The sequence below is a fragment of the Podarcis liolepis genome (genome assembly GCF_965112155.1).
Source record: "Podarcis liolepis genome assembly, chromosome: 15".
NCBI classification, from domain to species: Eukaryota; Metazoa; Chordata; class Lepidosauria; order Squamata; family Lacertidae; genus Podarcis; species Podarcis liolepis.
The window spans coordinates 30,931,211-30,957,443 of NC_139566.1; the positions used below are offsets into that span (position 1 = coordinate 30,931,211).

At 47.1% G+C, this 26,233-nt stretch overlaps 1 protein-coding gene across 2 annotated transcripts in view; it reads left to right on the plus strand.

The window, feature by feature from the left end:
* Positions 1-26,233, plus strand: part of LOC310695072 (tRNA (32-2'-O)-methyltransferase regulator THADA-like) — a 64,526-nt gene that overhangs the window by 14,682 nt on the left and 23,611 nt on the right. For both annotated transcript variants that reach the window (XM_083478988.1, XM_083478987.1), the window contains exons 7-18: positions 2,210-2,381; positions 4,859-5,001; positions 7,479-7,554; positions 9,951-10,087; positions 11,230-11,427; positions 14,234-14,942; positions 17,968-18,120; positions 19,984-20,093; positions 21,297-21,457; positions 22,871-23,037; positions 24,516-24,701; positions 25,980-26,128. In XM_083478988.1, coding sequence (XP_083335114.1) covers positions 2,210-2,381; positions 4,859-5,001; positions 7,479-7,554; positions 9,951-10,087; positions 11,230-11,427; positions 14,234-14,942; positions 17,968-18,120; positions 19,984-20,093; positions 21,297-21,457; positions 22,871-23,037; positions 24,516-24,701; positions 25,980-26,128 — 2,361 coding nt within the window. The remainder of the gene's footprint in view (positions 1-2,209; positions 2,382-4,858; positions 5,002-7,478; positions 7,555-9,950; positions 10,088-11,229; positions 11,428-14,233; positions 14,943-17,967; positions 18,121-19,983; positions 20,094-21,296; positions 21,458-22,870; positions 23,038-24,515; positions 24,702-25,979; positions 26,129-26,233) is intronic.

Sequence of the window (26,233 nt, forward strand, 5' to 3'; positions counted from 1 at the left end):
ACAACAAACACTCTGTGAGGTGAGTGGGGCTGAGAGACTTCAGAGAAGTGTGACTGGCCCAAGGTCACCCAGCAGCTGCATGTGGAGGAGCGGAGACACGAACCCGGTTCACCAGATTATGAGTCCACCACTCTTAACCACTACACCACACTGGCTCTACAGCACCACACAGTCAATACAACACTACCTGCATGGTGCAGTGGTTCGAGTGTTAGATTAAGATCTGGGGGACCAGAGTTCAAATACCCACCCGGCCATGAAGAAGGTCACTGGGTGACCTTGGGGCCAGTCACAGCCTTTTAACCTACCTCACAGGGTTGTTGTGGGGGTCAAACAAGGAGGGAGAGAATTATGTATGCAGCCTTGAGCACCGTGGAGGGAAAGGGGAGATATAAATTCGGTAAATGCATACTTAGGTCCGTTAATTGCATTGGGTCTACTCTGAGTGGGATTTAGTTGGTTACAACCCCTTTATCTCTGCATCAAGTAAGTTCAGCATTAGCAAGCATTTAAAAATCTCCCTCAAGCCTGCAATTCTAAAAGTTGTTTGGCTATATCTGTAAAAGAAGGAGTAGACAAGAAATTCTCGTTTTATATACAGCGGCACCTCGGTTTTCGAACGTAATCCGTTTTGGAAGACCGTTCGGCTTCCGAAATGTTTGAAAATCAAGGTGCAAAGGCAGAATTTCAGTTTCAGTGGAGAAAATTGAAAAACACGCAGCGGAAGCCATCTGACTTCCAAGGCATGCTCGAAAACGTAAGCATTTACTTCCAGGTTTTCAGCGTTCGAAAACCAAAACGTTAGGCTTCTGTGACTCTCGAAAACCAAGGTACCACTGTATATAATTTTTATTAATTTTTCTGTTTTACAATTTAGAATATTCATTTAAACAACCTTAAAATATCAACGACTTCCCTTTTCTTCTTTCCATGATTCATTTTGCATAACATAAATCCCTGCATATTTTACATAAACTAAATCATTCAGTATTCCATTATCACATCCATCAAAACTTATTTACATTGTTGAATTTATCTTACTGCTGCCAGCATTTTCGATGGTTATTCTGTGAACCACCCAGAGACCCCTGGGTATAGGGCGGTATATAAATTCAATAAATAAACTAAATTCCCCCTACCATATATTCAATAAACATTTTCCAATCTTCTTTAAACGCATGTTCTTCTTGTTCTCTTATTCTAGATGTTAGGTCCACAAGCTGCACATATTACATCAGTTTAAGTTGCCACTCTTTTTTGGTTGGGGCCTCGCTCTTTTTCCATTTTTGGGTTAACAAAACACAGGCCTCAGTAGTAGTATATATAAATAACCTTTTTTGACACCTGGGAATTTCCGTCTGAATTATCCCCAATGAAAAGGACTCTGTTGTTTTTTGGGGGGGAAGTGCTTTTACACATTTTTTTTCAATTCATTATAAATTATTTCCCAATACTCTTTTGCCCTTTTGCAAGTCCACCACATATGAAAGAACCTCATTGCATCTCCAGCACTTATCTGATTCAGTCTTATACATCTGAGCAAGCCTACTTGGAGTTAAATACCATCTACAAATCATTTTCAAGTGCTTCTCCTTCAAGGAATAACATGCTGTAAACTTCAGATTGCTCTTCCAAAGTTTCCCCCAGAAATTAAAATCTATATTATGTCCTATATCTATTGCACAGTGTGTCATAGAGCCTTTGAAAAGCTCGTCTTTTGTTTCCCAGTCTAATAACAGATCGTACATTTTAGATATTGGGACACGGGTGGTGCTGTGGGTTAAACCGCAGAGCCTAGGACTTGCCGATCAGAAGGTCGGCGGTTCGAATCCCCGCGACGGGGTGAGCTCCCGTTGCTCGGTCCTTGCTCCTGCCAACCTAGCAGTTCGAAAGCACGTCAAAGTGCAAGTAGATCAATAGGTGCTACTCCGGTGGGAAGGTAAACGGCGTTTCCGTGCTTGTTCTGGTTCGCCAGAAGTGGCTTAGTCATGCTGGCCACATGACCCGGAAGCTGTGTGCCGGCTCCCTCAGCCAATAAAGCGAGATGAGCGGCGCAACCCCAGAGTCGGCCACAAGTGGACCTAATGGTCAGGGGTCCCTTTACATTTTAGATAAAAAAGTTTTTCTTTATTTTGTATAAGCTCTTTTTCAAATTGTGAGCTTTGGTCCGAGAAACCATTCTTCTTCACGGGGCTTACCTTCGCCACAGGAAACCTGCAAGGATACTCGGCAGCTGGCTGCTACTGCTGTGAGCATGCTGGTCAACACAGCGCCAGAGCCCCAGATAGGAGCCATGGCTGTCCTGGGTCTCTATCAACTTCTGGACCTCAGTGGTTGCTCCGTTGCGAAGAGACAAGATGCTAAAGCAGCCGGCCACCAAGGTGCGTTCAGACGTCGCTTTCCTTGCTGCACAAATCACTGTGTTTCGACTTTTGCGCCTGCGAGCTTGTCTCGAAGTGTTTGACTGCAAATGAATCTCCCAAGTGTCCTGTGTCTGTAAATAAAATGTGTTTAGCGCTCGTTTCTGCATTTGCTTCCAGAAAAGAAGAAATGTTTGCAATAAATGCAGAAAGGAGCAGTAAACTTGTGTCATATTCCACTAAGTGTTAGGGACTGGGCAAAGGAGGAGGAATGGCGGAGACCACCTCCACATCCTGACCCTTCCTGGGAGTGGGAAGAGGAAGACGGTACAGTGGTACCTTGGGTTACAGATGCTTCAGGTTACAGACTCCACTAACCCAGAAATAGTACAGTGGTGCCCCGCAAGACGAATGCCTCGCAAGATGGAAAACTCGCTAGACGAAAGAGTTTTCCGTTTTGGAGGTGCTTCGCAAAACAAATTTCCTATGGGCTTGCTTCGCAAGACGACAATGTCTTGCGAGTTCCTGCTGGTTTTTTTCCCTCCCCCCCTTTTTCTAAGCCGCTAATCTGCTTATCAGCTGATCCGATCAGCAGATAAGCCGCTAAAAGCCGCTAATAGCGCTAATCCGCTAATCCGTCAATGGGCTTGCTTCACAAGACGAAAAAACCGCTAGACGAAGAGAATCACAGAACGGATTCTTTTCGTCTTGCGAGGCACCACTGTATCTTGGGTTAAGAACTTTGCTTCAGGATGAGAACAGAAATTGCGGCGGCAGCTGGAGGCTCCATTAGCTAAAGTGGTGCTTCAGGTTAAGAACAGTTTCAGGTTAAGAACGGACCTCCAGAACAAATTAAATTCTTAACCCAAGGTACCACTGTATAGATTTAGAACAGGGGTTTGAGGGGGGTCACAGCTCAGAGGCAGATGAGCGGAAAAGCTGGGAAATCATGGGAGAGTCAGAACAACACCCAGCTGACACATCACTAGAAAGCATTCCAGTCTCTTCATCTCCCAGAACCCGTCGAGCCTTAAAAGTAGGAGAGCAAAGAGCTCAAAGACAGAGGGCTCATAGCAGCCCCCGTAGAGGAGATGAATGAGGAAGTGGGAGAGATGGGGAGTGGAGATTCACTCAGAACAACGCCATTATCCAAGAGACTGGGTTCTATATCCTCTCTCTCTAATATTGAAATATAAAAGGATGGTAAGAAACTTTCCCTTGTCTTAATACTTTCCCTGGGCAACCAGCCGGGAGCCGCTAACAGCATCCTGACACTCTGTTTCCGGAAGTGGCTTTCAGATCGGTTAGTTAGGGGGATGTCAGGGGAACAGAACAGCCTGCCTTGTAAATGTAGCCTTGGTCAAATCACCTTGTTAATGGCGCAGGAACCCAGCACAGATAATGCTGGGGAGAGAGACTTTGTGCTGGACACCAGGCAATGGCTTTTTCCACCTTCCTTGCCCCAGCCCTAGAAGCCTTTCCCAGACCATGACTTTAGAGACAGCAGAAGCAGTTGGGAAGAAAAGAGTTAAGGGATATTTTTTTAAAAAAAAGATAATTTTATATTATTTTGCTTCTCAGCTTGTATTGTGTTATTTCATGCACTGCAACTTGCTGTTATTTTTTATTGATTATAGTTTAGAAAGTAGCGTAATTGTTAAGAGTGTGTTTCTGTTTTAATTTGCTGATATTTGATTTTATTGTGTACCATTATATTCTGGTGGATTATTGAATATTACTCTATTTGATATAAGTTGTTTATTTTAAAGTTACGCTTTTTATTACGACGTTTCTGTCGTGGGTCAGATCGTTCTGAGGTGCGTGACCTTTCTCGGTTCCTTCAGCTTGTAAAACGCCTTGTGTATACAGAAGGGCAGTGTGGGAAGAATGGCATTCGCAGCTGATCGACTACATGGAATTAGCTGAAATGACAGGCAGAATCCGAGATCTGGGAGAAGACGCAGTGGAAGAGGACTGGAAAAAATTTAAGGACTATTTACAAAAACATTATAAGTTATATGAATGTTGAGAATTTGCTAAGTGTTCTGGAAAAACATGCTTCAGTATTGAAATTGGTAAACGTTGGAAATTAAGTTAAGATTTAGAAATGTATAAATTGTGGACTATATAACTAAATGAAAACACAAAAACATTCGAAATAAGGTATTAATTTGCTGTTTATTTTTATTGTAAAGAAAACAGGGGATGGAGGACGTGGGGAAGTCTGGTTGATTATGAAAATTGATGTGAAAAAGTGAACTTCTTTTTTCTTTCTATAATTTCTTTTCTTTTCTGTAAAACTGCTTTTGTTGTGCCATTGATGATGTATTTTTTACCCTGGAAAAAAGCAATAAAAAAAAAAATTATAAAAAAAAAACAAACAGAAGGGCAGTGTGCAAATTAAAAGTGGAACGAGGTGGAAATGCCGCTCTGTGAATCTGAGCTGACGTGAGGACAGATTCCTTTGACTGACTGGAGAAATTTCTTTCTGTGACCAGGAGAAAGCTGGTTTGGCACGCTCCGTGTGCCCCGGCCTCCTTGGAGCCCGGATGGACTGGAGAGGGTGGTACTCACCCGGGGCTTGTTAGCCTGTTGCAAGAAGGAGATTCTGAGCTGCCGGCTGGATGATACCACGCAAGAGGTAGGCTTGAGGAAAGAACTTCTTCTCTTCCATAAACCCAGAGGCAAAATTTGGTAAGCGTCAGGCGCTCAGGGCAAGGGTGGTCCGTCTTGGGAGAGTTAAGGCCAGCAACCCGTGCAGTGGCAAAGAGGAGTCTAGGGCAGGGAGGCCAGAGTTTGATTCCCCACTCAGCCATGAAGCTCACAGTGTGGTGGATTAGTCACTGCCTCTTTCTTTTTAGGGACGCGGGTGGCACTGTGGGTTAAACCACAGAGCCTAGGACTTGCCGATCAGAAGGTTGGCGGTTTGAATCCCCGCGAAGGGGTGAGCTCCCGTTGCTCGGTCCCTGCTCCTGCCACCCTAGCAGTTCGAAAGCACGTCAAAGTGCAAGTAGATAAATAGGTACCGCTCTGGCGGGAAGGTAAATGGCGTTTCCGTGCACTGCTCTGGTTCGCCAGAAGCGGCTTAGTCATGCTGGCCACATGACCCGGAAGCTGTACGCCGGCTCCCTCGGCCAATAAAGCGAGATGAGCACCGCAACCCCAGAGTCGGTCACGACTGAACCTAATGGTCAGGGGTCCCTTTACCTTTACCTTTCTTTTTTATGTAATAATTTTTATTAATTTTAAATTACCATCCAATAATAGCCTCATTATAACAATACCAAATTATAATAAAATTACCACCACCAATCATTCAAATACCGAATTGTATAATTTAGGTGACCTCCTGCATGCTAGAATTGATGGTTTGATTTTTTCCCCTTTTATTTCTGCGTTCCAAAATCTTACTAATTTCAATTACAGTCCGTGTAAAATAATGATCCCTTATACAACAAATGCAATATTAATAACATCTATTTGTGTTGACACATTAAATTTCTAAAAACTACAAGTGAGGCACTCAAACTATATCCTTGTTCTTCCTGTGTGTGGCAGTTATTCTGTCCGTGGTGTTTCTTCCTGTCCTTGTAAAATATTATGTTTATCTTTTCCCGGTTGTTGCTGTTCTCCTTCATGCCTTGGGCGGAGCTGATATCCCATTGCTGTTTCAGAAATTTCTCCATCGCTCCATCCCGTGCTTCGTTGTTTTGCAACTTTAACAACAGCTGCAAAAACCACTCTGTCCATAGACAGAACCTGTTTTCACCATTTTCCCTCTCAGCCTGGGAAGAAGAGTGCTTTGTCACTGCCTCTTAGCCTAGCCTACCTGTAATGGGAATTGGGGTTGCTTGTGCATAAACTGCAAACTGCTCCAAGCTAGCCGTGTAGCTAAAACTTTCCCCGGTTGACAGCCCTTGAAACGCAACTGTCTTAGTCACTGGCAGAATCCGTCAGTGGGCGGGACCTAAATTTGCGCCAACATAGGAGTTGTTTGACTCCAAGTCTCCGCCTCGATTCCCTGCGTGGAAGCCTTCTGCGCAGCGTGGGCGTGCCAAGCGGAGGTCCTGTGCTCTCTCCGCTGATTTCACTGGAAGAGTCTCTGAGCCTCCCCTCCGCCTTGCTCTCGCCTTCCCCTTTCTCCCTGGTGTTCCCTGGATTTCTTTCCCCCCGTGGGAACCCTCTCTCTCTCCTTGCTAGTTCCCTCCCCTGCATCACTGGAGCGACTTTCCTCTCCTCTTCCCTCTGATGGCAGTTCCCTGACACTACCTCTCAGGGTTGTCGTGAGGATCAAATACCAGAGAGGGAGAACTGTGTGGATGCCACTTTGCAGGAACGGTGTGGGGTGTAAATGTAACAATACAGTGGTACCTTGGGTTACATACGCTTCAGGTTACAGACTCCGCTAACCCAGAAATAGTGTTTCTGGTTAAGAACTTTGCTTCAGGATGAGAACAGAAATTGTGCTCCGGTGGCGCGGTGGCAGCAGGAGGCCCCATTAGCTAAAGTGGTGCTTCAGGTTAAGAACAGTTTCAGGTTAAGAACAGACCTCCGGAACAAATTAAGTACTTAACCTGAGGTACCATTGTAATTAAGATTTTTTTAAAAAAAACACAACTGTCTTGTTATTAAAATGCCCTGTGTTTTTTCTCATTTGAAGGCTTTTTTCTGCCTCCTTCCCTGAGAGACATGCATGATTTTTGTTGGCTTTTCTTAATCCTGGGCCTGAAAAAATATACAGTGGTACCTCGGGTCACATACGCTTCAGGTTACATACGCTTCAGGTTACAGACTCCACTAACCCAGAAATATTACCTTGGGTTAAGAACTTTGCTTCAGGATGAGAACAGAAATCGTGCAGTGGCGGCAGCGGGAGGCCTCATTAGTTAAAGCAGTGCTTCAGGTTAAGAACAGTTTCAGATTAAGAACGGACCTCCAGAACAAATTAAGTACGTAACCAGAGATACCACTGTACTGTGATTGCTTCCTCCCACCCCACACAGCATTTCCCCCCTATAGAATCGTAGGAGTGTAGAGTTGAGAAGGGACCCATCTCATCCAACCACCTGCAGTGCAGGAAATGCAGCTAAATCACAGCCCTAATACCCTCTTCCTCAGGCTTGTCTGTTGCTGGATGTCCTGTTCCCAGCTCTTTTGGTCCTGATGGAGGAGCCAGATTACTACTGCTTCCAAGGTAGGTGGTTTGCCCTGAAGTCATCTATCCACTTCAGGTGGTCACAGCCAAAGAAGACCCAATTCTCAACCAGGAAAGAAGCATCTTAGTCTCATAATAATAATTATATTTTTTAATATAAATAATTTTTATTAAATTTTTCATTTTAACAACCCAATCCAATCACATTAAATATTCCAAATTATACAAATACATATTATATAGTCCAAATATTCCGCCAAATTATAATTTTTTATTGGGACTTTCCATGCTTCAAGTTCTGTGGGGCTCTGATCATCTTATATCTCTACAGCCTTGAGTTTCCAATATTTCCTTTAAAACTTCCTGTTGTTACCCTCCCTTCCTTCTTTCATGGCCTCTGAGTTGTTTCCACAGGCAAGTTGAAGTAAACAATGATATGCTCATAATAATACATATTTTATTTTTTTTATACCCCGCCCATCTGGCTGGATTTCCCAGCCACTCTGGGCGGCTCCCAGCAGAATATTAAAAACACGCTAAAACATCAAACATTAAAAACTTCCCTAAACAGGGCTGTCTTCAGATGTCTCCTAGAGCAGTGTTTCCCAACCTTTTTTGGGCAAAGGCACACTTGTTTCATGAAAAAAATCTCGAGGCACACCACCATTACATCCCCGTGACGTCAGCGCGCAGCGTCACGCCGGGAGGGACATGAATTGCTAGCAAATTACATAATCACCTCCTTGAGGGCTGGCTCATCTTCTCCGAAGGCAGAACCCCATTAATTAACAGCACAGACTCACACCATAGCCAAGACGAGGGGGGAAAACCTCAGTCATGCACAGTCATGCACATGTGGGGGCTAAATGAGGACGAAGACCGGGCAGAGAGCAGGGTTCAAATCACCCCACCTGGCCAGGACAATCCCTGGGTGCTCCCTTGGGCCACTCGCCTGATCCACCTCGCAGGGCTGTTGTTGCGAGGATAACACGGGGAGAACCACGCGCGCCCCCGGGAGCTCCTTGGAGGAGAAAGCGGGCGATGAATGCAATGCACGAAATATATGAGAGGCGACCAGGTTTTGCAGGTGAGGGGCCCCCGCCAGCCTCCGCTTCCAACACCTGGCGCAACGACGCCGAAGTTTCCCCCCGGGCTCGGCTCGGGGAGCAGCGCTGCTCCCCCCCCGGCTCCCCTTCGCCCTCCCGGCTCTCTCTGCCGCCCACTGGAGACCCCCCTCACCTGCCAAGTCCGGAGCGCCGGTGGAAGTTGCATGCATGCATGCATGCATGCATGCAGGGCGCCGCGTTGCCATTGCATTGCACTGCACTCCATGCAACGCCTGCACGCATGCATTGCCTTGCACGCCCGCCAAGTGGTCTCCCCGCGGTCCCCTCCGGCGCGGATGCAGCATTGCAAAAATAAAAAAAACCCCGACGCAGCCCTACCTGGGGGGCAGCCTCCGCCTCCGCCGCTCCGCCTCCGCGGGGATCCCCGGGCTCCATCCTGCCGCCCGATCTCTGCGGGGGCGCAGGCAGGCTGCGTGGGGTCTGCGCGGAAGAGCCCCTGCCCGCCCGGCCGTCGCCACTGCGCTCATTCCATGGCCGGGAGAAGAGCACTTCAAACAAAACGCCCACCCGCCAGGCCACGCTGGGAAATGTAGTTCGCGCACCCCGCGCGGGCGCGGAGCCCAAGGGCGAGGGGACTACGGATGCCGGCAGCCCCCACGCCAGGGACAGAGGGGGAGAGGCCGGGTGGAGGGACGGGTGGGCGAGCGAGTGAGTGAGTGGCAGCCGCCAAGCCTTGGCCGAGAGCCAGGAAGGGCCTCCCCGGAGGAGGAGGAGGAGGAGGGAGGCGCAGAGCGGGAGGGAGGGAGGGAACCCCAGGGGTCATCTAGTGACGGCGCCCCAATCGAAAATTTGACTTTTTTTAAAAAAAAATCTTTCGAATTTTTTAATTTTTCCCGCGGCACACCAGGCAACATCTCGCGGCACACTAGTGTGCCGCGGAACAGTGGTTGGGAAACACTGTCCTAGAGGTCAGATAGGTAGTTGTTTATTTCCTTGACATCTGATGGGAGGGCGCCACCACTGAGAAGGCCCTCTGCCTGGTTCCCTGTAACCTCACTTCTCACAGTGAGGGAACCGCCAGAAGGCCCTCAGAGCTGGACCTCAATATGTGGGCTGAGCGATGGGGGTGGAGACGCTCCTTCAGGTATACTGGGCCGAGGCCATTGGAGAACCTGTGACCCGCCGGAGTTTTCTGGACTACAACTCCCATCCTCCACTGGCTCTGCCAACTGTGGCTGATGGGAGCTGGAGTCGCAGCAACATCCAGAGGGTCACAGGTTACCACTTTTAAATGCTTTTAAAGCATTGTGAATTCAGAACGAAGGAGTGGTAGTCATTGGTGTGATTAGCCTGGACCTCTGTTTACAGTGTTTTCTCTATGGCTTCGACGCATCCGAGAAAGTCTGGAGGAGATCTGGGAAGGGAAGAGGAGCCGGGTGCTGGCAGACCAGTCTAGACTTCTAGAGAGACTGACCCAGTTCCTCTGGAACAATACAGAGAGCCCGGTAATGGTACCTTTTTCATTTCACCTGGACCTTCTTGTATCCTGTCAAAGCTGCACCCGCAGAGGAGGCTTAACGTTAAGAAACCCAAACGCCTATATTCCACAAAAACAACCTTGTGCAACAGCAAGAGCTAAGCAGACCAAAAGTCAAGGGTACCACTTAGATCAGAGGGTATTCAATAAGGGGCCCTCCAGATGTTTGACTGCAGCAGGGTCAACTTGATTTAAATCAAATAGATTTAAATCACTATTTAAATCATGATTTAAATCACGAGTCAGTAAGACTTGATTTAGATCATTTTTTTCCAGAAAGACTCATTCTTGCTGGTATAATTTAATATTTACAACCAGATAAAGGTTTCATTTTTGGAAAAATAAATTTTCAGAGTAGTTTTTACAGTTATATCAAAACTACTGATTTGGTTATACTGTTAGAAATACATAGACAGATAATTACGAAATTACTGTGAGGTTTAATAAGTTAATTGTTTATATTTGGACAAGTTTATTGGAAGGAGAAAAATAATCACGTCCTTAATAAGAATTTGAACAGTTAATGTAACTAAAACAATAACATTACAGCATATCTATCCAAGTTTGTTAACGGATGTGGTTAAACAATTATTATTTTTTTAAAAAAACCTCAGACTGAGTTTTAGCACACATGAAAAACTTAAAACAAATCCTTATTTCCTGATGAATGGCCTTTGGACTATAATGTAACTTAAATAGAAAACTGTAGAAAGATTTTTCCTCCAAAAGCATTTTATTTTAAAAATCCAATTAAAATTTTTAAAAATCTGATAAAAAAACTTATTTAAATAAAAAATAATCTGATTTAATTATTTTAAAATCTGATTTAAGTAAAAAAAATAATCCAATTTTTTATTTCTTAAATAAAAAAAGTCATTGATTTTTATCCACCCTGGACTGCAGCAGGGGATAGCTCAGTCAACAGAGCACAAGACTCTTAACCTCAGACTGTTAGAAAGTTGTGGCTTTGAGCCCCACGTTGGGCAGAAAGATTCCTGCATTGCAGGGGGTTGGACTAGATGACCCTTGTGGTCCCTTCCAACCCTACGATTCTATAATTCGTACATAATAATGTTACTTTCCCACCCCTCCTCTGCCCACACTGTTCAGGTGGAAGGGGTGTCTGATTTCATCCACAGCTCCTTCCAGCTCCTCCTGGAGATCTACAGCTTAGAGTGTGATCGCTTTGAGGACCTGGAGAGACCCCTCTATGGGCACTTCCTCCAGAGAGTCATCCTCATGCCCTGGCAGGCCAGAGCCCGGTATTTTCCTCTCATTTCGGTTCTGCCCTACCTGGGTCCTGAAAAGGTAAGGGGACGACGACGTTGGTGTGTGAGTGCAGAGCTCAGCCCATAATAATCTGAAAACAGAAAGGATCAGGTAGCTGGAGATGGAAATTCCCCTCTTTGTTAATTTCTTAAAAACAAAACCTACCAAAACCTTTCTCTCTTTTTTACTGCTTTTGTATGTGCCATAATGAGAGCCGATTTTACCTGTGTGCACCAGTGCTGTAACAGATTATACAGTCATACCTTGGTTTTCAAACGCCTTGGGAGTCGAACGTTTCAGCTCCCGAACGATCAAAAACCAGAAGTAATTGTTCCGGTTCTCGAACATTCTCTGGAACCCAGACGTCCGACACAACTTCTGCGGCTTCCGATTGGCTGCAGGGGCTTCCTGCAGCCAATCTGAAGCTTCGCCTTGGTTTCCGAATGTTTTGGAAGTCGAACGGACTTCCGGAACAGATTCCTTTTGACTTCCGAGGTACCACTGTGTTGTTACAACTGTGTTTGCCAAACTTGGGTCCTCCAGCTGTTTTTCGACCACAACTCCCATCATCCCTAGCTGGCAGGACCCATGGTCAGGAACGATGAGAGTTGTAGTTCAGAAACAGCTGGAGACCCAAGTTTGGGAAACATTTGAGTTACCGGTAAATCAATAACCACTTTCAGTGTTTACAGATCCCATTGACTTTAGCAGTGGGGCATAGCTCAGAACACCTGCTTTGCATGCAGAAGGCGCCAGCATCGCAGATAGACCTGGGAGAGAATCCTTGCCTGAAACCCTGTGTTGTAAACAAAAACTGCCCTTTTCCCTTATGGGGTATCCAAGAGCCCATATAGAGTCCTTACATACGTTCCCTATTGGTAGGAGAGAATAACAGAGGCCAACCAGAGAATATTGGGAAGCAAAGCAGCTAGTAAGCTTGATCTTTATTGATCTGTTGCAACAGGGTGCTCCCCTCACACGCAGGAAAGGAGGAGGGACCCAGAACATTGGCGTGCAAGGCCTTATAAAGACTTTTGAAATTGCCACCCTGTAGATCAAGGCCACCTCCAGAAACATCATACATTCATCGCAGAAGGGGTGTAACCTAAGACCACCCCTCAGATACATCATACCTACATCACAAAAAAGGCGGTCTAAAACAGAAAATTTGAATGTTGTTTTTCTCCTGTCCTTGTTTATCTCCTGTCTGGCAGGTTACTTGATTGGATTGCCTGGGGAGCCTGGCCAATCTTTTGTAATGATAAATACTTAGTTCCTGGGCCAGGTCACAGGCTCACACCCTATTCAAACACAGACATACCCTGAAGACAGGATTTGTGAAGGAAAAGACAATGGGGAGGCTCCTCCATTTTGACCTTGCAGAGAAAAGATTTGGTCGGTGTAGGAATCAAAATGGTTCCAGGTTGGCCTTCCTTTGCTGATCTACGTACGTGCTTGGTTGGTACACTTATGAACATTACCATATATCTAAGACCATAAAATTCCTATCACACCTGGAGAGCTGCTGCCAGTAAGTACAGTCAATACTAAGCCAGATGGACCAGGGATCTGTCAGGATAAGGCAGCTTCTCCTGTTTCTCCTTTATCCAGCCCTTTCTTGTGAATCATGAGGACTAGAATCTTACTCTCTTTTGAGGCATTCCCAAAGTAAAGGAAGGCTTGAACTCTGATTAATAAGAATACACACAGAGGCTTGAACCAGCAAGACTCTGGGAAGGGTGCGTCTAATAATCTCTGCCTCTGCCCCTCGGGCCAGGTCGTTTTATTAACAAAAGAACTTTTTACAGAGTGTTCATAAGAACCAGTCAGATTTCTTCTGAGCAATTCAACAGACGCCACGTGGGGACAAAGTTAAACTACCAAAACTAATTAAGCACACATATTTCTGGGGTAAACAAAGCAGAACTACAAAGGAGTACATTAGGCAACCCCTGAGGTCATAAACAAGCAATATACTGTATTTTTCGCCCTATAGGACGCACTTTTCCCCCTCCAAAAATGATGGGGAAATGTGTGTGCGTCCTATGGGGTGAATGCAGGCTTTCACTGAAGCCTGGAGAGCGAGAGGGGTCGGTGCACACCGACCCCTCTCACTCTCCAGGCTTCAGGAAGCTATCCGCAAGCCTTGCGAGCCCGGCGGGGGTTGCTGCCAGGCTCCCTAGGCTTGCGGATAGCAGCCTGTTCTGGGGGCTGGGGTCGGGGGAAGCTCGGGCTTCCCCCGCCCCAGCCCAGTGCCTGGGGGGGAAATTTTTTTAAAAAAATTATCCTCCCCCCCCCCGAAAAACTAGGTGCACCCTATGGGCCGGTGCGCCCTATAGGGCGAAAAATACGGTACATGATAAGAAGGATGGCCAGGAAGACAGTGATCATTATCACCTTCAGGTGAGATCTGTTTCCTGGCCCTAAGATTAACATCCTAAGATTAACATATCAGAAAAGCTACATCAAAGAAAATGCCCACTGTCTTTGATGACCCAGGATGCCTGCCTGGCGAAGACTGGCCATGTACGTGACTGGTCAAGAAAGAGAAATGGAACAGGGATGTGGAGGTGTGGATTGATCAAGAATCATATCAAAATAGTTCAAACCCAGTCAACGCAATGCTTTCATTGCTGACACAGATGGCTTACTCTATATTTGTTATAATTCCTCATAGCAATCCCACCTGATCACTACATCTTTTTTTGCCAGCACTGTGCAAGGGCCCGGCTCAGTACAAGGCAACTTCCTGTGTTTCGTGCCGTTTGGTGACCTTCTCTTGTGTTTGTGTAAAGACCCCTGACATCCTGCCGTCTCCTGAATCTTCCCTTTCCGTTCTGCTCAGGTTCTGGATGCATACAGAGATCTCCCGCAGCACCTATTGAACTGCCTGTCGACCAACCACTTGTGCCCTGCCGCCTCCGATTTGTACAAAACCATCCTCCAGCTGCAGCGCAAAGTTTGGGCCGAGAGGCGGGAGCAGGCCCCAGAGGAAGAGCTGGCTCAGGATTGGGGCCGCTGCTGGCTTGCAGTCCTCTCCGGCGCCTTGACCTCTCCCTTCCCTTCCCTCCAGAGCAACGCCTCCACCTACCTCCTGGGCTGGACCTTGCGAGTTTTCCCTGCCTCTTACTCTTTGTTGGACGAGAATTTTAGGAGCTGGGAGCCCTCTAAGCTGCGGGCCTGGGTCGCCTTGCTGAATGCCCAGAGGACCATCTCAGGGGCCTTCCCCTCCAATGCGGAGACCCTCCAAAGGCTCCCCTCCTGCCTCTTCTCCAAGGAGGACAACGTCCGCTTGGCGGCGCTGAGCCTCCTCTGCTCCGCCCCCAGGACCAACCAGGCTTTGTCCGAGATGGAGGCCCGGCTCCTGAAGGAAGCTTTGCCGCTGAGCTTCAACTGCGATTCCTCGTCCTTCCGGCAGCTCCTCCAAACCATGGTTAAGAAGGCCCTGGTCAGGCTGAGGGACAGCTCTCTTGCCCTGCTACGGAAGCAGGAATCGGACAAGAAGGAACGCAGTGGCGGGAAGGATCCGGAAACAACTTTGGGGCAAGCCGTGGGTGAGTTGACCCATTCTCCACACACCTATTGTGTGAGAACAGGGTGCCAGACCAAATGTGCCCCCTGCTCATCTCACGTTTTTAAATACAGTGGTACCTCGGGTTACATACGCTTCAGGTTACATATGCTTCAGGTTACAGACTCCGCTAACCCAGAAATAGTACCTCGGGTTAAGAACTTTGCTTCAGGATGAGAACAGAAATCATGCTCCAGCGGCACAGCAGCAGTGGGAGGCCCCATTAGCTAAAGTGGTGCTTTAGATTAAGAACAGTTTCAGGTTAAGAACGGATCTCCGGAACGAATTAAGTACTTAACCCGAGGTACCACTGTACAGGCAACTCCCAACTCGCGTACAATTGGCCCCGCGAAATCAGTAAATAATTCAGTTCCATCCCAGAAGTGGCGGGATAAAACTGGAAAGTCCCTGTGGCTTGTGAGGAGACCCTCCCTAGAGCCCAAAGAGTCCAGAAATAAAGGCTTAAAGGGCTTTAAAAAAAAAACTAACACCCTATGGGCTCCAAAATGGCACATGGGAGCTCTTGCTGCTGTTGCTGCTGCGCTACTCCACTCCACAGCTGTTGGGCAGGAGGCTGGATTGCGGCTGGCTTGAATGCACTGTTTGTTGCTCTTTCTGGCAATCTGGAGGCAAAGGTACCATAGAAAAGAAAAAAGAGTATGGAGCGTGTTACAAAGGTGGTCTTTGGCTAAGGGGCCGGGCAATTTCTAAAGCAGGCATAGCCAAACTCGGCCCTCCAGATGTTTTGGGACTATCCCTGACCACTGGTCCTGTTAGCTGGGGATGATGGGAGCTGTAGCCCAAAACATCTGGAGGACCGAGTTTGCCTAGCCTGTTCTAAAGTTCTATAAAGTTCTTGAACGCCTTTGTTCTGAATCCTCACCTCCTTGCGAAGTGGGGGAGAACTCTGTTGAAACAGGAAAATAAAGATCTTCCTTGCTTGTCTTCTACTGGTTCCTGCTTCCATCCATTCTTCTCTGACCGATCATGGATTTAGGGGACTCAAGAGTCTCTTGGGGAGTTGGGCTGCAAAAGCAAACCTCAATTTTTTCTACAACAAGAGCAGGTTAAAAAGCAGGCATTTAGAGGGTGCTTGAAGCTCATTTCACTCGGGGGGGGGGGGCTGGAATGTAACCCCCACGTAAGTGAGGAGTTGTCTGTAAAATAATTGCCACCCTCTTTTCTTTTCTTTTTTTTGCATTTAATTTATTTATTATTAATGTTGCAATACATATATGAAATCTTTACATATTGATACTGTAATAGGTATGAGTTACTCGTGCGTAAGCTGGTGCCTTTCTCGGTTAATTTCCCTTGTTAAACCTTTCTGACTGCACAGCCCCTTCTCATCGTGGCTGCCTCAGTCACTGGCAGAATCTGTCAGTGGGCATTTCTTGAACCTCTTCCAGCATAAAAGTTGTTTGACACCCAGTCTCCTCCTCCTCTCACTGCGCGGGAGTCTTCTGCGCAGGGAAGGCGTGGGTAACGGAGGACCTGGGCTCTCCTCACTGAAGTCCAGTGAAGAGTCTTGGAGGCCTCTCTCCAATTCCCCCGTCTGCCCCCCTTCATCCCTGGTGTTGCGCTGAATGGCTTCCCCCTCTACTGAGCTGTTTCTCCCCCCTGCTGCTGGGTCCTTCGCCAGCATCATCTGGGAGCCTCCCCTTCGCCTCTCGCTCCGATGTCAGTTCCCTGACAGATACATATACGTTATATTCGTAAATTCACATTTTCCCATCTCATTATGTACCCACATTTATTCATTTCTTATTTCTTGCCCTGTGTCTTCCCTCCACCCGTGCATGACTTCCTTGTAATTATTTTGTAACTTTATTATTGAGATTGTAATTTTACATCTTAATAATTAAATATTCAATCTTATATATCTGCTTTGCTTAGCTTAACTTAACTTTGTAAAATCAGTCTATACATATCAATAAATTCTTGTTGGAGCATCTTTTGGTCCTGTAGTCTTCTACATATTTCCATTCCTGTTTGAGATTTTGATTAGATTGCATTCTAGTTGTTGCTGTCATTTTTGCTAATTCAGTCATTTCAAAAAAATTATTTTGCCAATCTTTCAATGTTGGTACAGTAGTACCTCGGGTTAAGTACTTAATTCGTTCCGGAGGTCCGTTCTTAACCTGAAACTGTTCTTAACCTGAAGCACCACTTTAGCTCATGGGGCCTCCTGCTGCTGCCGCGCCGCCGGAGCACGATTTCTGTTCTCCTCCTGGAGCAAAGTTCTTAACCTGAAGCACTATTTCTGGGTTAGCGGAGTGTGTAACCTGAAGTGTATGTAACCTGAAGCGTATGTAACCCGAGGTACCACTGTACTTCTTCTCATTTCCAATTTTTTAATTTCCAATTGGAAATTGGACTGCAACTCTCTTTTCTTAGGCTGACCTCTGCCAGAGAAGGGACACCAATGTTTGTGATGTGGTGCTTTTCTCCTTCGCTTCCTTCTCCTGATGACTTCCAAGCCCTCCTGCGTCCCTGCCTGTCAGGGACTGGGCAGAGGAGGAATGGAGGAGACCCCCTCCCCATCCTGACCCTTCCAGAGAGGAGGAAGAGGAAGACAGTATAGATTTACAACAGTGGTTTGTGTGAGGTCGCAGCTCAGAGGCAGATGAGGAGGAAAGTTGGGAAATCATGGGCGAGCCGGAACAACACCCGGCTGACACCTTGTCGTTAGAAAGCATCCCAGACCCACCATCTCCCAGAACCCAGCGAGCCTTAAAAGTAGGAGAGCAAAGAGCTCAAAGGCAGAGGGCAGGTAGCAGCCCCCGTAGAGGAGATGAATGAGAAAGTGGGAGAGATAGGGATGGAGATTCACTCAGGACAATGCCATTATCCAAGAGGCTGGGTTCTATAGACTCTCTCTGTAAAGTTTGAAATAAAAAAGGACTGTAAGAAACTTTTCCTTGTCTTTATGCTTTCCCTGCAACCAGCCGGGTTGCTGCTGACAGCATCCTGACACCCCCTCATTAAAAATCTATTTCCCACCATAGATTTCGTTGAGTGGCTGCTGCAGCTGTGCATCTCCTCCTTGACGTCGGGCTCCAACTTCCAGAGGAGGAAAACCGCCCTTCTTCTCCTGGCGGCCATCATGGAGACCTGCACAGACACCTGGAGCCCGGAGAGAAAGAAGGGGCAGCCTCCTCGTATGTTGATGGGGAGCCTATGGGCTTGTGGACGTTTCTTGGTCTCCAGTTCCTATCAGACCAAACCAGCAGGGCCAAATGGTCTGGGATGATGTGAGGTGGGGTCCAATAGCATTTGGAGGACCTCAGGTTCTTCCTCTCTATTTTATGCTCTCCTACCTGTCCTGGCAGGGACGCAGGTGGCGCTGTGGGTTAAACCACAGAGCCTAGGACTTGCCGATCAGAAGGTAGGCGGTTCGAATCCCCATGACGGGGTGAGCTCCCGTTGCTCGGTCCCTGCTCCTGCCAACCTAGCAGTTCAAAAGCACATCAAAGTACAAGTAGATAAATAGGTACCACTCCAGCGGGAAGGTAAACGGCATTTTCGTGCGCTGCTCTGGTTCGCCAGAAGCGGCTTAGTCATGCTGGCCACATGACCCGGAAGCTGTACGCCGGCTCCCTCGGCCAATAAAGCGAGATGAGTGCCACAACCCCAGAGTCGGTCATGACTGGTCCTAATGGTCAGGGGTCCCTTTACCTATACCTTTACCTGTCCTGGGGGCAGGGCACTAATGCCTGGCAGAAGTTTCAGGACCACGGAGAGCTCCAAGCGAGCCAGAAACCAAACTGAGCCATTTCAAGCATTTGCTCCCACTACTCTGCCCCCTTTCTGGAGAACTTAGTTTCTGAAAGGTTTCTTTAGCCTGGTTATCTAATTTTATTTCATAAAAATTATTCTGTGGAGATAAAGAAAAAGTACTGTATTTTTCGCTCTATAAGATGCACTTTCCCCCCTCCTAAAAAGTAAGGGGAAATGTTTGTGTGTCTTATGGAGCAAATGCAGGCGGAAGGGTCTGCTCAGCGCTCCCTTTAAAGAGCTGCATGGAGCGTGTGTGTGGCTCTTGGGGGCTTTTCGCTGAGGAGGGAGAAGGGCAACCCATCAGTGACGGGCTGCCCTTCTCCCTCCTTGGTGAAAAGCCTGCAAGCACCGCACACACGCTCCATGCAGCTCTTTAAAGGGAGCGCTGAGCAGAGCCTGGGGTGCATACAGGCTCTGCTCAGTGCTCCCTTTAAATAATATTTTTTCCCTTGCATTCCCCCTCTAAAAACTATGTGCGTCTTATGATCAGGTGCGTCTTATGGAGCAAGAAATACGGTACTTCCTCAATCAGTACAGTTAAAACTGGGGCATCCCCTCCCAAAGGAGTCAGTGGTGGCCGCAAACTTGGATGCCTTGAAAAAAAGAATTGGGCAAATTCCTGGGATAGCTCAGTCGGTAGGACATGAGACTCCAAGTCTGAGGATTGTGGGTCGGAGCCTCACGTTTGGCAAAAGATTCCTGCATTTCAGGGGGCTGGACTAGATGACCCTTGGGGTCCCTTTCCAACTATGATTCTATGATAATTTGTGGAGGAGAAGGCTATCAGTGATCATGATGGCTGTGTTTTACCTCCACTACCAGAGGCAGTAATGCTTTTGAACCCCAAGAAAGCAACCCCAAACAGTCTAGTTACAGATAGGTAGCCGTGTTGGTCTGGCATAATCAAAATAAAAAATTTCCTTCCAGTAGCACCTTAAAGACCAACTAAGTTAGTTCTTGGTATGAGCTTTCGTGTGCATGCACACTTCTTCAGATACACTGAAACAGAAGTTGCCAGATCCTTCTATATAGTGAGAAGGTGGGGAGGGGTATTACTCAGAAGGGTGGTGGGAATGGGAGATTGGCAGATAGCTGACCCAAACAGTCCAAACAGTCTAGTCTTACCCAAACAGTCTAGTCTTCCACCAGTTCTTTAGAGCATGCATTTGGGGGAAATACTTTGTTCCTGTTATAGTCCTTGAGGTTTCTTCTTGCTTTCTACCCCCACCCCCTGTACTGTGCAGGCAATATGGCTGCGCTACTGAGCTGGGCAAGAAGCAAAGGCTGCTGGGACTTTTTCTCGAGAAGCAATACATTGGCACTGCTGAGCTGCTTGCAGGACAGTACGAACGAGGTGCGTCGTCTGATAACATGTGATTGATTTATTGCTCAGATAAATCAGATAAATTCTTGGCGTCCAGCCCGCTTCGGCTGCTCTCGTGGCCAGGCCCCAGACTTCAAAGGCCACATTCCGAGGTTCTGAGCAAAAACGCAGAGATCAGCAGCGGCAAGAGAAAGCTTCAAAAACTCCAGTGCTTGCTTCAGTGTGCTCAAATAAAGTCCACTCAGGATCTTAGCAGCTAAAAGCAGTTTTATTTACAGCAAACTATCCGTTGTCGAACAGCATCGTGAAAACACGTCCACTCTCCTCAAAAGCGAAAGTAGAGAGTCAGAACAAAGACTTGAGAGACTCGGAACTGACGTGGAGTCTCCCCCCTCCCAACAGTAGGCAGGGCGTACACTCTGAGCTGTTTAACCCTGTAAGCTCAGGTTCCCTTCACATCGTCCACCCATCCTCCCGTGACTCCTGGGCATGTCTGTCTGTGAATGGCAAGAATTTACAAGTGGGGGTGGGGGGAGTCACCAGAGTAGCACTTGGAGGCACACTGGCACCACCAAGGTCTTGCCCCGAACACCCATACCCGCTCACTGGCCCCTTAATCATGAGGCAGTGAGAGTGGTACCGTCTCTCGCACGAAAAACACATAGAGCTGAAGGAGGATGTTGGGAAAGTGACGCTCTGTCCTGCTTCCTCTTCCAACTCTATGTGCTTTTCAAGGCTCAGATTAGTTCTATTGGATCTGACTTTACTGATTAATGGCCAGAGGGGGTGGTCTGTGACACTTGCTCAAAAATCCAGATGTGCCCCCCATCCTAAAAAAAAAAGATATACGCTCAGCTTCAGAGTCTGGTGATTTTCCTTCGGCACTGTAGGAATTTTGGGCCTAGCATCTTTCTTTGCGCATAGGCCAAGCCAGTGTGGTGTAGTGGTTAAGAGCGGTAGTCTCGTAATCTGGTGAACCAGGTTCGATTCCCCGCTCCTCCACATGCAGCTGCTGGGTGACCTTGGGCTAGTCACACTTCTCTGAAGTCTCTCAGCCCCACTCACCTCACAGAGTGTTTGTTGTGGGGGAGGAAGGGAAAGGAGAATGTTAGCCGCTTTGAGACTCCTTAGGGTACTGATAAAGCGGGATATCAAATCCAAACTCTTCTTCTTCTGTTCTGAACATTGCCCATTGTCCTCGTTTGACTATCTCTCTCCCCTCTTCCATGACAGATCCGTGATCTGGCATCTGAGCTGCTCGTCCGCTACTTTCCACCTGCTTTCCCAGAATCCATTGCTGTGGCTCTCTTCGAACGGGCACAGGAAGCCATCTGCAGCCCCAGAGTCCCAGAGGCAGAAGCGGGAGCAGTACTGATGAAAACCATTCTCCAGAAGTAGAATATTTATTCTCTGAACCATTTTTTTTTTACGACCATTTGAGCCTTTTACAGAATTTAACCCTGTTTGGGGTTGGAAGTTTGGGAGAGCTATGAAGGAGTTTGGCTCAGGAGGCGGTGTTGGACTAGGGTTGGGCGATGTATCAATAATATCGTCCCAAACTGAAATCCGTATCGTGATAACGGTTTCGTAATTTTTGACCTGGCAATATATCTTGCATCATGATATGTGTGTGTGCGTGCACGCTATGCAAAAATCACAATGTGGGGGAAACCATGGAGCTAGCTGATTCCTGAGATCCAGTGTGGTGTAGTGGTTAAGAGCGGTAGTCTCGTAATCTGGGGAACCGGGTTCACGTCTCCGCTCCTCCACATGCAGCTGCTGGGTGACCTTGGGCCAGTCACACGTCTCTGAAGTCTCTCAGTCCCACTCACAGAGTGTTTGTTGTGGGGGAGGAAGGGAAAGGAGAATGTTAGCTGCTTTGAGACTCCTTCGGGTAGTGATAAAGCGGGATATCAAATACAAACTCTCTTATTCTCTTCTGTTAACTCTGCCGACTCTGCTCTCCCCTGCCTCATGCAGGGGTGCAACGAATCACAAGAGCAGGCACCGGCAAAAATCACAACGCAGGAAAAACCATTAGACAGCCAGTGCATCGCCCCATAGCTCCATCCCTATTTCAGACATTGTGATATATTGGTATATCACAATGTTTAGCATGCAGTGTTCAAAACCAGATACCGCCCAGCCCTAGTGAAGGCTAGAGAGGCCTGGAAGTTTGTTTCCCAGTCTATGGCTGCCCCATCCCGGTTTGGAGTTATGCTTTTGTTTGTTACTCAGCCTCTCCTTGTCCAGAATACAGACATACCTTGGAAGTCAAACGAAATCCGTTCTGGAAATCCGTTCGACTTCCGAAACATTAGGGAACCAAGGTGCAGCTTCCGATTGGCTGTAGGAATATCCTGCAGCCAATCAGAAGCTGCGGAAGCCCTGCCGGACATTCGGCTTCCAAAAGAACATTCGATAACCGGAACAATCACTTCCGGTTTTCGATCGTTCAGGAGCCAAAATGTTCGGCTCCCGAGGCGGTTGAAAACCAAGGTACAACTGTACAGTGGTACCTCAGGTTAAGTACTTAATTCGTTCCGGAGGTCCGTTCTTAACCTGAAACTGTTCTTAACCTGAAGCACCACTTTAGCTAATTGGGCCTCCTGCTTCCGCCGTGCTTCCACTGCGCGATATCTGTTCTCATCCTGAAGCAAAGTTCTTAACCTGAAGCACTATTTCTGGGTTAGCGGAGTCTGTAACCTGAAGCGTATGTAACCTGAGGTACCACTGTATTTTAGTTTTTGAAGGAACAGCTGCTCCTTTCCCTCTTCTAACTATCTTCGCTGTTTTTCCTCCACCAGAACAGACAGTCTTGCGTTGAAACGAATGTTGCCGGGGGCAAAGGAAGATCCGCCTGAGACATGTCTCTACCAGGCCTTCCTCAAGCATCTCCTTGGCGAGCTGCAGACACATTTCGCCAGGGCTGCCCACGACTTGTTACTGGCAGCGCACACCTCACCGATACATGGTCAGCGCCTTAGGGGTTGGGGGATTGCTTGAAGCAGGGCAGGATTGCTTGGGAACTGAGTGAGAGAGGGAGGGAGGGGTTGCAACAGGGCCTTCTCTGTGGTGGTTCCCTGTTTATGGAATGATCTCACCTGCGAACTGCGCTTGATCCCTCTCGTTATTATCCTTTAGAAGGGATTTCTTAAAACATTCCTCTTCACCCAGGCATTGGGTGGCTGAAACATACTCAGTTGCAGCCATGTAAATTTTACTCAGAGTAAAAAATGGACCTAAGTTATCCACGTTCATTCAATGAGTCTGCTTTGAGTAAGGCTATTGCTGGATGCAACCCATTGTTTCTGGCAATGTTGGAATGAGAAGTTGTCGTAATATTTGGCTTGCTTTTAAAATTAAAAAAACACATTATTTTCATTGCTTTTTATGTGTTACTGTTACTACCAGTAATAACAATTTCCCCACTGGGCCACAAAGATCACTGAATAACCTTGGGCTAGTCATCTCTTTTTTTAAAAAGATATTTATTAGTGTTTCCAATTTTTTACAAACAAAAAGAAAAAAACAAACATAAAAATATTAAAAACACATAAATTTCACAACTTATTTTCTCATAACTTATTTCCCCGACCTCCTCATACCTCCCCTTCTTGTATATCCAGTTTAAATTGTTTATACAGCAAATCCTAATTCTCCAACATCTTAAATTGTTATAACCTTAAATTCTTGCTTACAAAAAGAAAGTCATTTTATCATAATTACAGCTTCAAACCACTTAATTTCAATCCAACATCATTCAACATTCCTTAATTTTACAATATTTTTGTAAGTAGTCCTTAAATTTTTTCCAATCTTCTTCTGCCGACTCTTCTCCCTGGTCTCGGATTCTGCCAGTCATTTCTGCTAGTCCCATACAGTCAATCAGCTTCATCTGCCATTCTTCCAAAGTGGGTAGATCTTGTATCTTCCAATACTTTGCGATAAGTATTCTTGCTGCTGTTGTGGCGTACATAAAGAAAGTTCTACATCTCTCATAGGCTACTCCTACCTCACAAGGCTGATGTGAAAATACTGTGGGAAAACTTTTTCATACAAAATTAAAAACTTAAGGGGAAATACCCCTATGGAGAACAGACCCCCTCCTGGAACTCATGGGGGGCATGGAATATTAACTGACGGTTGTGGGGGGACTCTTAGACCCCATTTGCACTAGACATTCAAAGTAGTGTTGCACCACGTTCACAAGTCATGGCTTCTTGCAAAGGATCCTGGGAAGTGTGGCTTGTTCAGAGTGCTGAGAGTTCTTTGGAGACCCCTCCTCCCCTCACAGAACTACATTTCCCAGAGTCCCCAGGAGGCAGATCTGTTAAGCCACTCTTCCCAGGATTCTCTTGGGCGAAGAAGCCATGACTGTTGAAAGTGGTATCATACTGCTTTAAATGTGTGTGCGGATGTTGCCTTAACCAGCATGCTTTGTCCCAGCAGGGGTGATTTCCGCTCTGAGGCAATGTCTGCTGGAGGTCCCAGAGGTGGCAACCTCAATGTTGAAGCCAGAGCAGGCGGAGAGCTGGCGGCTTTTCCTTAGCAGTTTGGTGAACACCATGAGAGACGTCAGCAATTTGCTTTTGGGAGTGTTGCAGAGCAAGCGGCCCTCAAGCTTAGACCAGCAAGGTGAGACCAGAAAGATGCAAAACAACCGCCAGCCCATTTGACTGTAAGCCTTTCTACGCAGGTCTTCAAAACAGTGTGCAGAGATCTTTATGCTCTCCCTCCATCTGGATGGCCAACCCCATTTTTAATCACCTGTTCCCTTCCCCTTCCTTCCTTGGTGCCAGTGTGGTGTAGTGGTTAGAGCAGGGGTCGGCAAGGTTTACCGGCTATGGGCCAGATCACTCCCACGGAGATCGTCCGTGGGCCAGACTGGCACAGTGCAACGCTGGAAATCGTGTCTGCGCATGTCCGTAGCGCCGGAAATCGCTTATGAGCATGCCCAGACGCCGAAAACCGCACCTGCGCAGAAGTGATTTTCAGTGTCTGGACATGCGCGGAAGCGATTTCCAGTATCTGCGCATGTGCAGACGCAATTTCCAGCGCCGCTTGGCGAGTCCCCGCGCTGTGCTGTACCGGTTTAGCGCAGCATGCCAGGGACTCGCCGAGTGGGCGGCTCAGTTCAGGAGCGGGTCATGGGCCGGTAAAACGGTCTTCGTGGGCCGCATCCGGCCCATGGGCTGCACGTTGCTGACCCCTGGGTTAGAGTGTCAGACTAGGACCTAAATAAAAAAGAAGGAGAACCATGTGTTCCCAGTCGGAACTCTTTAGGGAGAGGCGAGATACAAAGATAATTGATGAATCAATTTAGAAGACATTACCAGATGGTGGCATAACCATGGCTAGTAAGAGTGTCTCAAGGGGAGTTGATTTGATGAGATAAGCAGCTCAGTTAAACCCCCTTCACACACACCCCCGGAAACATGGTCCTTATCCAGTTCAGCTCTCCTGCACCAATGGACGTGTTAAATTTTTTAAAGGAGGAGACTTGCTCACAAATTTATTGACAGCTGCATGAATTATTATTACAGCCAGGAAGTGGAAGGGGCAAGTAGAATATAAAATGGAAGAATGGTATAAAGAGGAGTGGGATATAGCTGTTAATATGCAGGAGAAAGGATTCTGAGGAGATATGGAAGGTGTTTGTGGAATTTGTACTGTTAAAACAGAAAGGGGGTCAAACCATCACAAGAGGTGTTGACATTTTGTGAGGTTGGGTAGTTACAATGGAATGGTCTTGGGGGTGGGGTGCACATTTTTATTCTTACTTATTTACGATTATTACTTTGTCATAAATAAATAAATAAATCGGGTTTCTACTGTGTTTTAAATGTATAACTTGGCTGCTGTTTCTCCGTATTCTTAGCACAACTTCCTAACCCCTTCTTGGTTTGATTGCAGCTGTAGCTCCTTCATTTGCAGACATGGGGAATGCGATCAGTTTCCTTATCCATGTGGGGAAGGATCCTGGGCTGCCTAATGAGGACGATTCAGTTCTACTCTCGGAGGAGCACAGTCTGATCCTGACCTGTTGCTGGGTCTCTGTGAAAGTGAGCAGTTTTGAGAGTGTTTCAGGTTTTTAAACATGGCAGGGGCTGGGGGGTGGGGAGTTGGGTTAAATTCGTATCTGATGGTGGGCACCTCCAACATCAATT